This window comes from Mustela lutreola, chromosome 7 (genome assembly GCF_030435805.1).
Source record: "Mustela lutreola isolate mMusLut2 chromosome 7, mMusLut2.pri, whole genome shotgun sequence".
NCBI classification, from domain to species: Eukaryota; Metazoa; Chordata; class Mammalia; order Carnivora; family Mustelidae; genus Mustela; species Mustela lutreola.
In genome coordinates, this window is record NC_081296.1 from 105,380,802 (window position 1) to 105,393,931 (window position 13,130).

The 13,130-nt window shown below is 44.8% G+C and overlaps 1 protein-coding gene across 11 annotated transcripts in view; it reads right to left on the reverse strand.

Moving 5' to 3' along the window:
- NIN (ninein) overlaps positions 1 to 13,130 on the reverse strand; it is a 98,401-nt gene that overhangs the window by 46,010 nt on the left and 39,261 nt on the right. For all 11 annotated transcript variants that reach the window (XM_059182062.1, XM_059182061.1, XM_059182060.1 and 8 more), the window contains 4 exons: positions 6,776 to 6,815; positions 5,254 to 5,444; positions 721 to 867; positions 102 to 269 (listed from right to left, as the gene is read on the reverse strand). In XM_059182062.1, the coding sequence (XP_059038045.1) occupies positions 102 to 269; positions 721 to 867; positions 5,254 to 5,444; positions 6,776 to 6,815 (546 nt within the window). The remainder of the gene's footprint in view (positions 1 to 101; positions 270 to 720; positions 868 to 5,253; positions 5,445 to 6,775; positions 6,816 to 13,130) is intronic.

The window sequence follows — 13,130 nt, forward strand, 5'->3', positions numbered from 1 at the left end:
AGAAATCATTAAGGAGAAATCAAATCAAATCAGTTTCAAAAGTTTTGGAATTTTCAATCCTTCCCCAATTTGTCCTATTTGTCCCATGTTAGCTGCCATACCTTAAGGATCTCCTGGCTGTTCTCAATGCCCTCTTCCTGCCAGGAGTCGAGTATCTTCTCCACCGATGCATAGCCCATCCCATCATCCAGGCAGGAGAAGACCCGAAACCCAATGGTACTTGTCATCACCGATGGGGTTGTGGTGCGTCGGCCACTCTCATCGAAGGACTGGAAGAAGAAAGAGACTTAAGCCAGATGCTGACCCAAACTGGACAGTCCTGACCACAATGAGCAGGAGACATGTCTCTCTAACACTACTAGAAAAACAAGTCATACAGCCCCTTTGATCTTTCTTTCCCAAGTGAGTCAAGAATGCAAAGCTTATCAAGAACAGTCCATCTGGTAGCGAGTCCCTCAACATAGAAGTGTCTGCTTAACACCAGGTTTCTTCTGATCCACAGCTAACATTAAGGAGCCTAATTAGTGGCTTCCCGCTCTGTAATTTATGGTCACTTTTCAAACCCAACTTTTCCTTCCCGGTGGTTTAGTCTGTCTTCTTCTTTGGCTTCTTTCTCTTCCTCCTCCTCCTTCTTTAGACAACAGGTTAATTCATTAGAAATGATTCAAATGGGTTCTAACTTCTACCCACAGAGAAACCACTTCCTATTGCTTTTCTTACCTGCATGGAGAGGTGCCTTTTCAACTGTCTGTAGGGAGTAGACGCTGATGGTGTGAGGGATTTTCCATTTTTGAAAAGGCCATAGAAAAAATCTTCTACACTCATTGTACCGTCAGGATCAAGATTATGGAAGACTTCCTCAAGCATCTAGAAAACAGTAACCACTTACTTTCAATATTTCCCTGAAAATAACACAAGACCAAAGTACATCTGTGGTCAGTAGAACTGGTGCACCACTGTTGACCCTAGAGCTCCAGGAATAGAACACGTCCCTTTATTCTCATTTCACTGAATTTATTTTCCTTTTCAGTAATATGTCCTTCCTCCTCCACTTCCTTCTCCAAGTAAATGTCCATTTTCATAATCTTATGCAATTTAACAATTACCTGTTTTTTCTTTTATTCGTACTCTTCAAATGGGTCGTCTGTAAAGTTGCTATACATTAGTCTATGGATTAAAAAATTACTTAAAAAAATATAAAGGTCTAGCTTCCCAGTGTTGTAATAAAAGAAATAAGCTTGGATTGGGGGGCAGCTGGGTGGCAGAGTCGGTTAAGCATCAGACTCTTGATTTCAGCTCAGGTCATGACTTCAGGGTCATGAGATGGAGCCCCAAGGCCAGCCTCATACTGGGCATGGAATCTGCTTAAGAGTCTCTCTCTCCCTCTGCCTCTCCCCAACCTCTCTAAAAAAAATTAAAAAATTTGTTTTTTTTTTTTTGACAATCATTAAGCCATTATATTGTGGTGACTCTACATGATATTTTGCTTATACTGAATTTTTGAAATTGGTATATTAGCACAGCAGAATTTGGTCTGGGACAGACTGCAATGATCTAAGAGTTTGGGTCTGAAACCCAGGACCTGGGATTTAGAGCACTACTTGGACAGCAATGCATGTTTTGGGTTTTTATTTAATGCTTTAGCGCAGGAGAAATAAGATCAGCTGAGATGGATTTGTGTGTGTTCAACAGAAGGATCCAAAAGATGTAAAGAGAAGGGAATTTTGTCTGGCTATTTTGTACCCTCTAACAATAACCAAGTGGTCCTCATCATGTAACCGGGGAAGGAAAAACCAGACTATAGTCCCTTCCAGAGGCTTGCCTAGGAGGTGGTTTGTGCCCTAGCTAAACAGAAGAATATAAAGGGATGAATAAAGCAGCATGAGTCACTGACACCACGAAACAGGGAGGAAAGGCAATGACCTCCTTTTTCCTGACAGCTGGATTCCTCTTTACTTTGGGGGCTAAGATTTTTCTATACAGAAACATCTCCATTGTACAAATCACCTAACGATCTTGTTAAAATGCAGATTCTGCTATCACGGGGCTGATATAAATCTGGGGGCAGGGGCTCCAGATTCTGCATCTCTGACAAGCTCTCAGGTGATGTCCATGTTGCTGAGTGGCAAGGGAACCGATAAAAAGCAGCAGAAATACTCTTGAGGCAGTAGAGTCTGCAACCGGGTCCATTCTAACAAAGGTCTCTTTGTGACACATCTTCAAATTTTGAATATTCATTTCACCAGTCTGGACTATAGCTAGGGTTTGTCGTCTCATAACTGTTAATTTTATTATTTGTGGAAGTGCCTGAGGCATTTATTTCAAATGCTTCTTTCCAAGTCACATCCAATAGGAAACATCTGTTTCTATTCTTTTTTTTTAAATACCACTTCCTCTGGAGAGGTCTCTGAAACAAGAAACCATTCTTTTCTTTTCTTTTCTTTTCTTTTCTTTTCTTTCTTTCTTTCTTTCTTTCTTTCTTTCTTTCTTTCTTTATTTCTTTCTTTTAAAGAAACCATTCTAAAGAGTGGAAATCTCTGGAAGAAGAACAGTTCCTAAGAGAGAATTAAATGGTAAAACCAATGGAAAAGTATTTGGGGTGAGATTCTGAGGTTACTAAGATCTCTTAGCATTTCTGTCTCATTCTTACTGACCAAAAGACCACTTTCTTGGAGGTCCACCAAGCCTGAAGTCACAGTAAATCCAGGTGTGCTGACCAAAGTTTAAGCATGATTTTGACTCCAACCTTAGCTCCACACTGCTTGGTCTTGTGACCTCGGCTAAGCCTATGCATAGTTTCCAAAATGCCTAAAAACCCATTGCCTCATCCCTTCAAAATGGCAGAGCAAGTGAGTCCCACTAGGAATTGCACACAGCAGAGCAGACAAGTGGCAAAGAGATGCCTTTGGACTCTGGAGAAAGCAGGGTTGGGCTGAACAGAATGCAAGGCAAATGGGCATCAACAGGGGTACCCCCCCGGGCCCTGGACAGGAGCCAAATCTAGAACTCTGAGGACATTCTTACTCCTCATGACACACCAGCCGGGTCTCAGATGTTTGATTTCCCAATGTGTCAGTTGGGAAATGATGCACCAGATTAGGGTCAACAGACCCAAATACCCAGAGAGGCCAGGAAGGTGACGTAGATAGATGAGGCTGGGTGGTCTTCAGATATCACAGAGTGGCACCATTTAAAGCGGGAACTGAGCACATGAGCACAAGCCCTGTCCAAAGGAGCTAGCCAGTCGCCTCCCACTGCTAGCAGAATGGAGTCAAATACTCTGGTTCTTTGAAAAATCTCCTAATTAAAAAAAAAAAAAAAAAAGTATAGCAAAAGTTCAGTTTTAAACATTTGGCAGGCCTAAGGAGAAAACCAAAAGCCCCCAAAATTTGGGCCATATTTGGCATCTAGGGCCATAATTTGCCATTCCTGCCCTAGAGTTGTCCTTGCTTCTGGAAAGCAGGGTACATGAGATAGGCAATGTAGTTCCCCTTCAGGGTAACAAGCAGCAGGGACATCACTTTCTTTATCTATAAAATGAGGAGAGAACTAAATCCATAATTGCTTTCAGTCATGAAATCCCATGATCCCAAGTTGCAGGATGATGAGATCATCTTGAATTTTCGGCTCCTCTGTGGTCTAGAGCCAGTCGTATGAAGTACTTTAGTATTTCATGATTTTTTTTTTTTTTTGGCGGGGAAGACATTAAGTAAAAGCTATATTCAATGAGCAATCTTTTACTCATTCTCGATCAGAGGAAAATAACCAGCTGTGCTACTTCTCTTCCTGGGCTTTGGAAACTCCACCATGGAAGAAAATGCAACTCCCCGCAAATGGCTACAGATTATCCCAAGAATTGCTCTTAGAGAAATAATCCAAGTGTGTGCAATATTTCTTGGCAAAACTGCCCAAGGCTCTGCATACTGCGCTGGTTTACAGTATGGAGGATGAATTTAATTTTATGATTCAACAACCAACCCTGAAAAATAAAGGACCACTGAGCCATTAAGAAGGTAGTCAAAGGGGGGCGCCTGGGTGGCTCAGTGGGTTAAGCCGCTGCCTTCGGCTCAGGTCATGATCTCAGGGTCCTGGGATCGAGTCCCATATCGGGCTCTCTGCTCAGCAGAGGGCCTGCTTCCCTTCCTCTCTCTGTGATCTCTTCCCTTCCTCTCTCCTACTGTGATCTCTCTCTGTCAAATAAATAAATAAATAATCTTAAAAAAAAAAAAAGAAGGTAGTCAAAGGGCACAGAACAGTCACACATTCTAGGGAGCAGCAGGGAAAAGGCTTTTCTGCAAATTCGGCTATTTGGTGGCTTTTGATGATGAATATCTTTCTGGCTTAGGAAAATAATACCACGTAGCCCCTGCGCAAGCAGAAAGTATGGTTTGAAACATCATTATAACCCAAGACTTCCCCAACTATAACTGCAGCCCTAACCTCTGAGTCCCTCCTTGTTTTCAACTCTTGGAAAAACACATCTTAGAATTACTTCTCTTCTCATGTTTCATGGCCATTCAAGTATGCAGTCCTGGCCATTCCCCTCTTCATTCTTCAGAAAAGATAAAACTCAGAATCTCAGCAAGCAGGAGTCTTTGGGTTTCCTTCAAGATTCTTCTGTGTCCCTTCAAAACTACCAACCTACCCTTTTCCATTTCTTCATGACCAGAAAAGTGTGATGGCTCCCGGCTGGGCCCCTCGCACAGGCCGTTCTGACACCAATATGCCCCACAAGGAAAGCTCAGACCCACTTCAGTATCCAAGTTTGTCCTACTGAAGAACCCATGGTTGATACGGAGATCTCTCCAAAAACCTAAACTCATCAGCCTGGCTTTTGAAATAAACACTCAGCCAGCTCCCATTCTCTCAACTCCCTGTGTCATCCGGCCTCGGAGTCTTTCCCACGTTTTGCTCAGTGAAAGCTACTTCAACAAATACATTTGACATGGTGGCTGCACTGAGGTCATGGCTGATAATGATGTGGGGTAACACGCTTAGCACAGTGAGGGGCACATTGTGTGTGCCCAGGAGGTGTCAGCTATTGTCAGGGTTGGTCCTCCCCCCGCCATTCCCCATAACACAACATGAGCTTCTCCAGAAAGAATCTTCATGGCTTACTTCCTAGGAGAAAAAAGAGACTAGAGTCTCCGTAACATGCTGCAGGAAGCCAAAACACGGCTGTTCCTAGCCTGTGGCCTGTCTAGATTTTATCATGATTATTATTCCTGAATGAAAACATGGCTCAAGGCTTACCTCTCCATCCACATTCTGCAGACCGTACTGCTCACAGATGGAGACCAGCTTCTTTCGGTTCAGGTGGCCATCACGGGTGATCCCCAAGTCTTCACAAATTTCCTGTAGTTTCTCTTCTATCCAGTCTTGGGGAGCGGAAGACCCACTTTGTGAGGCATTCAAGTCATCTGGGTTCCAAAATCTTAACTGACCTGAAATAAAAACATCTATTGTGCTGTCCGCAAAGGAAGTGCAAGGAGAGCAAGCCTATCCTCAAAGAGAATTGTGTTTTGTAAAAGTCGGTATTACAGGAACGAGACTATTGATGCTGGTTCCATTTTGATATGAATGTGCAGCTCAAATGAAATGGAACCACGGGTTCTTGGGCTGCAACTAGAGCCAAGAGGCACCTTCTTCTACACCACGCAAGAAACACCTCTCGCACAGGCATACAAAGGTACTAGGTTTGTTTTCTTCCAACTGAAAGCATGCACAGGCTTCAGGCTTTGGTGTGATTGGAAGAGAAGGCTAGCTGAGAACCAGTCCAAAGAGACTTCTATGCCCTGCCCCAACTATAGCTGCAGACGTCACTATCGCCACTCCTTCGAGTCCAAGCATGAGAACTGCTTTTACTGAGAAGGAAATGATTTCATGATAAGTATCAAAACATAATCATTAAAAGTCTCAGGATTAGCCTCTTTCTAAATCTTTACACCTTTAGATATTCTGCCCTACAAACCCACTTGAAAGAGTACATGGTTGTAAAATGCAAGTGACTCATCATCTAAACATTAGGGATAGAGTTTATTTGAGCACTTAAGGGTCAGACTTCCCATTTAAAAATCAAAATGTATTTATCCTCTATTAAAAGTTTCACTTCAAGTTAAATTTTTCACTTGCGCATTTGAGATTTATGAAGTCGTTACTGAACCATGAGATAATTACTGGCACAATTTTGTGTGCCTGGAAGAACCTTATGAGGCTGAGAAGTGCATTTAGTGCTACCCTTACTATTTATTGAAGAAATTAAGCTCCTTACTGCTGTGTCTTTCCAGTTTAGACACAGTAATTACACTTAAGTGGAGCTTCACCAGGGTAGGCTGTGAAGGGGGGGGTTGCGCGGGAACGGGGAAGTTCTGTTCGCTGAACCACAGTGCCATCTGCTGGCCATGGAAGTCCAACAGGCTTTGCAGCGGCTTCAAACCATGGGAAACTTGTCAATGAGTGTGTTTTAAAAGGGCTCTATTTAGTTTTAGGACTGCCCATAGATTAATTTGAAAGTTTGTATGAGACAGTAATTGACCCATAAGTAAAATCCCACATCTTAGTTGCCATACCTTGCATGAGGTTAAAGGCTAGGGTTTTAAAACTACGAACGTTCCCCTGGAAATGAGGTTGTTCTCGTGAACGTTGTTCTTAAGGTTACTTCACAGCTGGCCTCCAGCCTAGGAGTAGCTGTTGGGAAGAAGGCTGGGAGATGCAGGAAGTGGGGGGTGGAGAGTGCCCTGTGATGGGCAGAGCCGGACACACGCTCAGCTCCTACCTTCTGCTTCATACTCCTCACTGCGTTGTGTCTTCCAGTGCTAGAGAAGGTGAGAGAAGATTAGCGTGTTTTAGTACATATTCAGTTTTTCCAAGATCAGAGCACTTTCTGGTTCTGGAATCATCAGCTGGGTGAGTCTCATGACTCAGAACCCTCCAGGTGGGCTCTTTGGAGTCAACCCGCCAATCCAGAAGAGACTCCTAAAAAACACCAGGTAGCAGCCTGCTCTATTTCACTAGGGATTTGCCTTTCACATGTGCAAACTGACTCATTCAACAGCAAAACCTAGCACAGCCAATAAAACCAAGCCAAAGCAAATATTCAGAATCCGTCAACCAACAAAAAATTCATACCATGCATTTATGAATTTGTTCTTCAATGTGTACTGGGTGTGAGGTATTATGGTACATCTTCAGAATATAACTATGAACAGAACAAACACATTTCTTGCCTCGAGAAGTTCATATGCTAATGAAGACATGCAGACAAGAACACAGAAACTACAATACTGTAGCATATGAAGTGTTATGATGGGGAAATTCAAAATGTTATGAAGGTACCTCAATGGGATCCTCCAGACTCAGGAAATCAGGGTAGACTTCCTGAAAGAGGTAACATCTGAACTGAGACCTGAAGGGTGAGCTGAAGACAGCCAACTGAAAAGGAACGGACAGCCACTATTTGCTGAAGCACAGAGGCAAGAATGAGCCTAATGTGTCCATGACTCAGTGAGGAAGGAGACAGAGATGCAACCCAAAACAGGTAGGCCAGAAAGCTCAAGTTAAATAAAATCTATGTTACTGGTAAAGTGCATAAGAAGCCATGAAAATTACCTGAACTGGACCAGTTTGCTGGACTACCGTGCTGTGTTACTACTGGGTCTTTTTCAAGTCACAGCATACATCTGTAGTCCATGTACTAGAGAAAAGCAGCCAGCCAAGGGCACGAAGCAGAACCCGACTCCAGCCTTTGCTCCACCGACCAAGCACAGCACAGGTCTACTTCCAGTCAGTGGCAACAAGGAGGTCCGCAGTAGCTTTTGGCTAGCCAGCAAGCTGCCTAATCACTCCTGCGGGGAGGTTCTACAACCATTGCAGGAAACCCTGTTGAGAAGGGGGTATTCCCCCTTTCGAAAGGGGCTGCTGTCTCAGCAGAGATCCAACTTGATGAATGAAGCTGCCTTTGATTACAAATACCCAGCCTTTCTCTGTGATGGCTGAACTACACAAATCGATCTGATTTCCTGGGATCCTAAAGAAACTCAACAAGAGAATTCATCTTGTTAACTCCAATTTGCAAGAGCTTGGATCCCTCACAGCAAACAGTGTGCCACCCAAAATTTTAAGCCGGAATGTTGACTTTCAGTATCTCATTCAAGCGGAGATGAGTTGAGGTCATCTACTTTCTTCCTCCCCATACTCATTTACACTGGTCCTCTCCAGTGAACTAAAGGATAGATGTCTACCAGGGTTTCACAATTCCATATTTTAGTTAGAGACTGAAGCTAGCACCAGAACGTTCCCTCGGTTCTGCCACACTATACCGAAACCCAAGCTGGCAATGCTGGGAGGGGTCATTCTCACCGTGAAGAACATGTCACAAGACCGTGACTCGAAATGCGGAAATTTACTACACGTCCTTCAGATTATAACTGCAAGTCGCTAATACACATGGTAGTTATGGAAACAAAATTAGGGGACAGTGTGACTTTTGCTTGTCTGTGATTACAATTTTAGCAGTCCACATTTCCTCATAAAGACACACTGCTGACCCAGTGGAGGGAGGAGGCAAAGTGGAGGTGGGGAAGGAGCAGTGGGGTAAGCAGCCCAACGTCCAGTTTCTTACACCTCTGGTTCTGGGCAGAATTTAACTGTTGTCATAGGAAATGATTTAAGTCAATAAAGCTCCACTAATAAAAGCAGCCTGCCTCTCTGTCCCGGCATATTTATTTCCTCACCCACAGAGCAAAGAATTAAATTCTTCTACTACTTTGGCACCCCACATTGTGAAAATGTATCATTCGGCATGTCAGTTGGAAGCACCCTAACACAAATCCACCTGAAACAAATAAAATGGGTTTCTATAATCTAAGAACCATCACGCAAAATAATAAAACCTACCAAAATCATGAGCAGGGAACAATTTTTTAACAGCACAAACGGACAGAAAAGTAACACAATTTATATCATCACTGGACCCAACAAGCAAGGGAGCCCCCACTAGGATACACAGTTGGGGAAAATGCAAACATACACCTTCAAAAAAACCCTTAGTAACAATCCCTAACATAATGAGGTGCGTATAGTGACAGAAAGATTTATTTCACATTTGCTCACTTCTCAATTCATTTTAAAATAGGAGGCACTTCGTTGAGAGGTGCGAGAGGCTCCAATCTGCAGAGAGGCACGTGACTCTATGGGCCTGGATGCATGTATCTGAGTCACTTCTCAGAACAGTATTCCCGGTATTGCCCTCCTTCCCTGATTCTTCCTCCTAACTAGTAAGCGTGTGGGGACATGGGAGCCAGACTGCCTTACCTACTGAATTTGGCCTGGACACATTTATGAATTGCTTTTGCCTCAGTTTCTCCATCAACAAAATGGGAATAAAGTAGTACATAGTTCACAGAGTTGGGTAGAATGCTTAGAATTGTGCTTGGCACATAACAAGCATGATAAGACCTTACTTTTATGGGGCATGTGTTTATGCAGAACTTATTACATTTATTTTTGCAGATTTTATTTTTATTACCATGTTTTAAACTTAAGGCGTTAAGTTGGGTGGCCCTGGGTCAGTATCAGTTATTCATATAAATTTATAAGAAAAATGCCAAGTCTGGCAGATATGCAAAGAATATAGACAGGCAACACAGTTAAACAAATATGGGGAGGGGCGCCTGGGTGGCTCAGAGGGTTAAGCCTCTGCCTTCGGCTCAGGTCATGATCTCAGGGTCCTGGGATCGAGTCCCACATCGGGCTCTTGCTCAGCAGAGAGCCTGCTTCCTCCTCTCTTTCTCTGCCTGCCTCTCTACCTGCTTGTGATCTCTGTCTGTCAAATAAATAGATAAAATCTTTAAAAAAAAAAAAACCAAATATGGAGAAAGACTCATTTCAACAGCAAAGTATAAATTAAAACCAAGGAATCACTTTGTGCCCATTAAATTAGTAGTATTTAAGACAAGAGTCCTATTACCATCAAGGTTATGATTTATTTAAAATAGGCCTGTTTAAATGTTACTGGTAGCAATGTGTATGGACATTAGCTTTTAGTAAAGAAAATTGCTTCATGTTTGAAAGCCATAAAGATGTTCATACTCTCCGACCCAGTAATTTCATGATTTCTAACGATAGTAAAATCAAAGGAAAAATGCATATTCATAGACATGTACATTTAGCACTTTTTATAAGAGTACCGAACACAATTTAAACTTTGAACAATGGAGCACAAAGTACAATTATACATCATAATATAGTCATTAAAAGTATAATTACAAAACCATAGAGGAGATGGAAAAATGTTCTCTACACTACAACTGCTGCTGGCAAAAATATTTATACAATTAGACAAAGATTGGAAGGAAACAGACATAATCAGAATGGATGCATTTGGTTGAGGGAATGTGGCAAACAATTATATTTCCTTTGCTACTCTAGATGTTCACTGCGGTCCCTGGGGTGCTTGAGTGGCTCAGTCAGTTAAGTGTCTGCCTTCAGGTGAGGTCATGATCTCAGGGTCCTGGAATCAAGTCCTGCATCGGGCTCTCCGTTCAGTGGGGAGCCTGCTTCTCCCTCTCTCTTGGCCTGTCTCCCACCACCACCCTCCCCTGCTTGTGCACTCTCTCTTTCTGAAATGAATATATAAAATCTTTAAAAAGAAATACAAACAGGCCCGACTTTTGTTTTTTCTTTTACCCACCTGCCCTCAAATCCTCACCAAATGAATTTCGTATGTTGTGGCGATGGGGAGAAAGAGGAAGAACTTCCCCTTTGCTACACAACCCTCTGTGATATCTGTGGCATCCTTCCCCCTGTGTCCTGGCAGGGGAGGCATCGCAGGAGGCCCAGGTGCCCTTCAAGAGGGTGGAAGCTGCTGCCGGTGCCTCCCGGTCTAAGCAGAGTGTGGAAAGATCAGGGACACTGGTCGGAGACTGGAATAGGGGCCTGAGATCATGACATACTAGAGGCAGCTTAACCTGGTGGCATCAGGTTCAGCCCAGGCTCCTAAAGGCCAGGCAAGCAGCTCGGGCAGCTTCAACAATCTTACCCAAACCCTCTGGGCAAGCGGTAGAGGGTAAGGGAGAACTTGTTAGAAAACGGCTAGGGTGACGATCACGCACACATTTCTCCCATGGCCCTACGTAAGAAACCTAGATGCAAGCTAGGACCAGCCTTCTAGAAGCCGCAAACTTATGCTGAATGGCTGTAGTTTCATTCCGCAACTGCTTCAGTTGGAGATGGAGTTTGCTGCCCAGGAACGAGCTGTGCTTGTCCCCATTCTCCACCAAGGGTCTGTTCCTTTAGTAAGGGGGAGGGATAAGCACACAGTGCCTGAGTGTTTATTAAATTGCAATTTTGAGGGGTGGGTGGAGGGGGGGGTTCAGTTCATTCATAGCGCATTTTTATTCCCACTGCCTGGAGCCTGCAGTTCCAATTAAAAAGCATGGGGAGGGGGAAGGGGGGATGTCAGGTTGGAAGGTTGGGGGGATGAGCTCATTCGCCTACTGGAACAGCCCAATAAAAGGAGGCATCATTCTGGAACAAGGTCTTTTCATTGCTGCTGGTGTACCCAGTGCAGTGAAAAGCCTGGCAGGCACAGACCAGCCATGAGCATCGGAAGGGAGAGAATCTCACAAATCTCTGGAAAAGTCAGGAGAGAAGGGAGGGACAATTGCGGGCATGTGTTCTCGAGACTAATTCAGAAAAGGGATTTTTAATTTTTCCCTTGAAGTCTTATATCACCTCTCGCTGCAGAAATGGATATTAATCAATGCTTCAAAATCATCCTGTGAGACTTTCAATGACTGCAGAAGCTGGAGGCAAAATGGTAGAGGACGTGATCACAGGGCTGAGTGGAGAGACGGGGTTCGGTCCTGCTCCGGCACTCTGGGAGCCCTCAGTACCCAGCCTTAGCCACAAGGCACGGGGGGGCGGGGGTGGCGTTGGTGAGCCACCCTGAGGGGAGGAGGAGGCATGAGCCTGGCACCTGGGATGTGTCAGCCACTGCTACTAGCTCAGCCACGATGATGTTGTGATTAAGGATCTGGGCTCTGGAGCTGGACCCCCCCCAGTTCCATGCTCCTCCCACTTAGGTGTGTTCAACCTTGGCCTCGTTACTTAACTCCCCACCCGCCTTGATTATCTCACCATGCCTGCCTACAAAGGTGTGCTAATATACTTGGAAGGCACTTAAAACAGTGCCTGCTACAAATTCAGATCTAAGTGTCTGTTAAGCAAATAAATATCACTATTACTATTCCTATTATTTGGGTGTCCAAAGCTAAGACAAGGGCAGAGAAAAGACACAGCTGATAGACCAGTGTCCGCTTTCAGAACAAACCCAAGAGAGACTGTAGAAATGACAGCTTGGAACACAGTAGTTGTGATGAAGCCGTCAATCTGTGATTCAACTTAGGAACAGGGCCCCCCAGACCCCTCCCCATGGGTGGCAGTGTCCCCTGGGTGGCCACAGCTGGCAGGGGTGGCCGGGGCTTCTGTATGACCGTGCCCAGCATGCTGGCCCACAGCCCCACTGAGAGCAGTCAGAGGGGAGAGGGTCAGAGGTTGCTGGGCCCTGAGATGGCTGCTACAGAAAGCAGCCTCCAGCCCCCTACCACCCGACCCAAAGCAGACAAAGGGAGCCCCACACCCACTGCATGGGTTGTGCCTCTTCACATCTCCTGGGCCATTGTGGCCGGTGTTCTGGCTATCCTCTAGCTGGACCAGGGAGCCCCGTGCACATGGGCCACACCAGAGAAACTGCTTTCAGGAATGCTTTCTTGGGAGGGCCACCTGCTTTGCTGGACTGCAGAGCAGATGGCCTGAGCCTCTTGGAGCCCCGGCTTCCAGCCCTGAGGCGGGGGCAGCATCTGTAGCCTGCGGGCCTGGTGAGGCCCCCGCCCACAATAGCCCAGTCACAGCCCCCACCAGCCATCTGCTCCACAGTGCAGACCTGTGCCCCACAGAATGTATGGCTAATTAAAACGATTATGGGGGCGCACACGGGGTTATTCTTTCCCAGCAGAGGTGGCTGAACTGATCTCAGCAGCCTTAAGCAGATGTGTTGGTTTTTTTTTTTTTTTTTCCCTTCTCCTTTTTTTGAAAGGGGAAAGCCTTGCAAGCCTAGAGAAAGGAGGAAG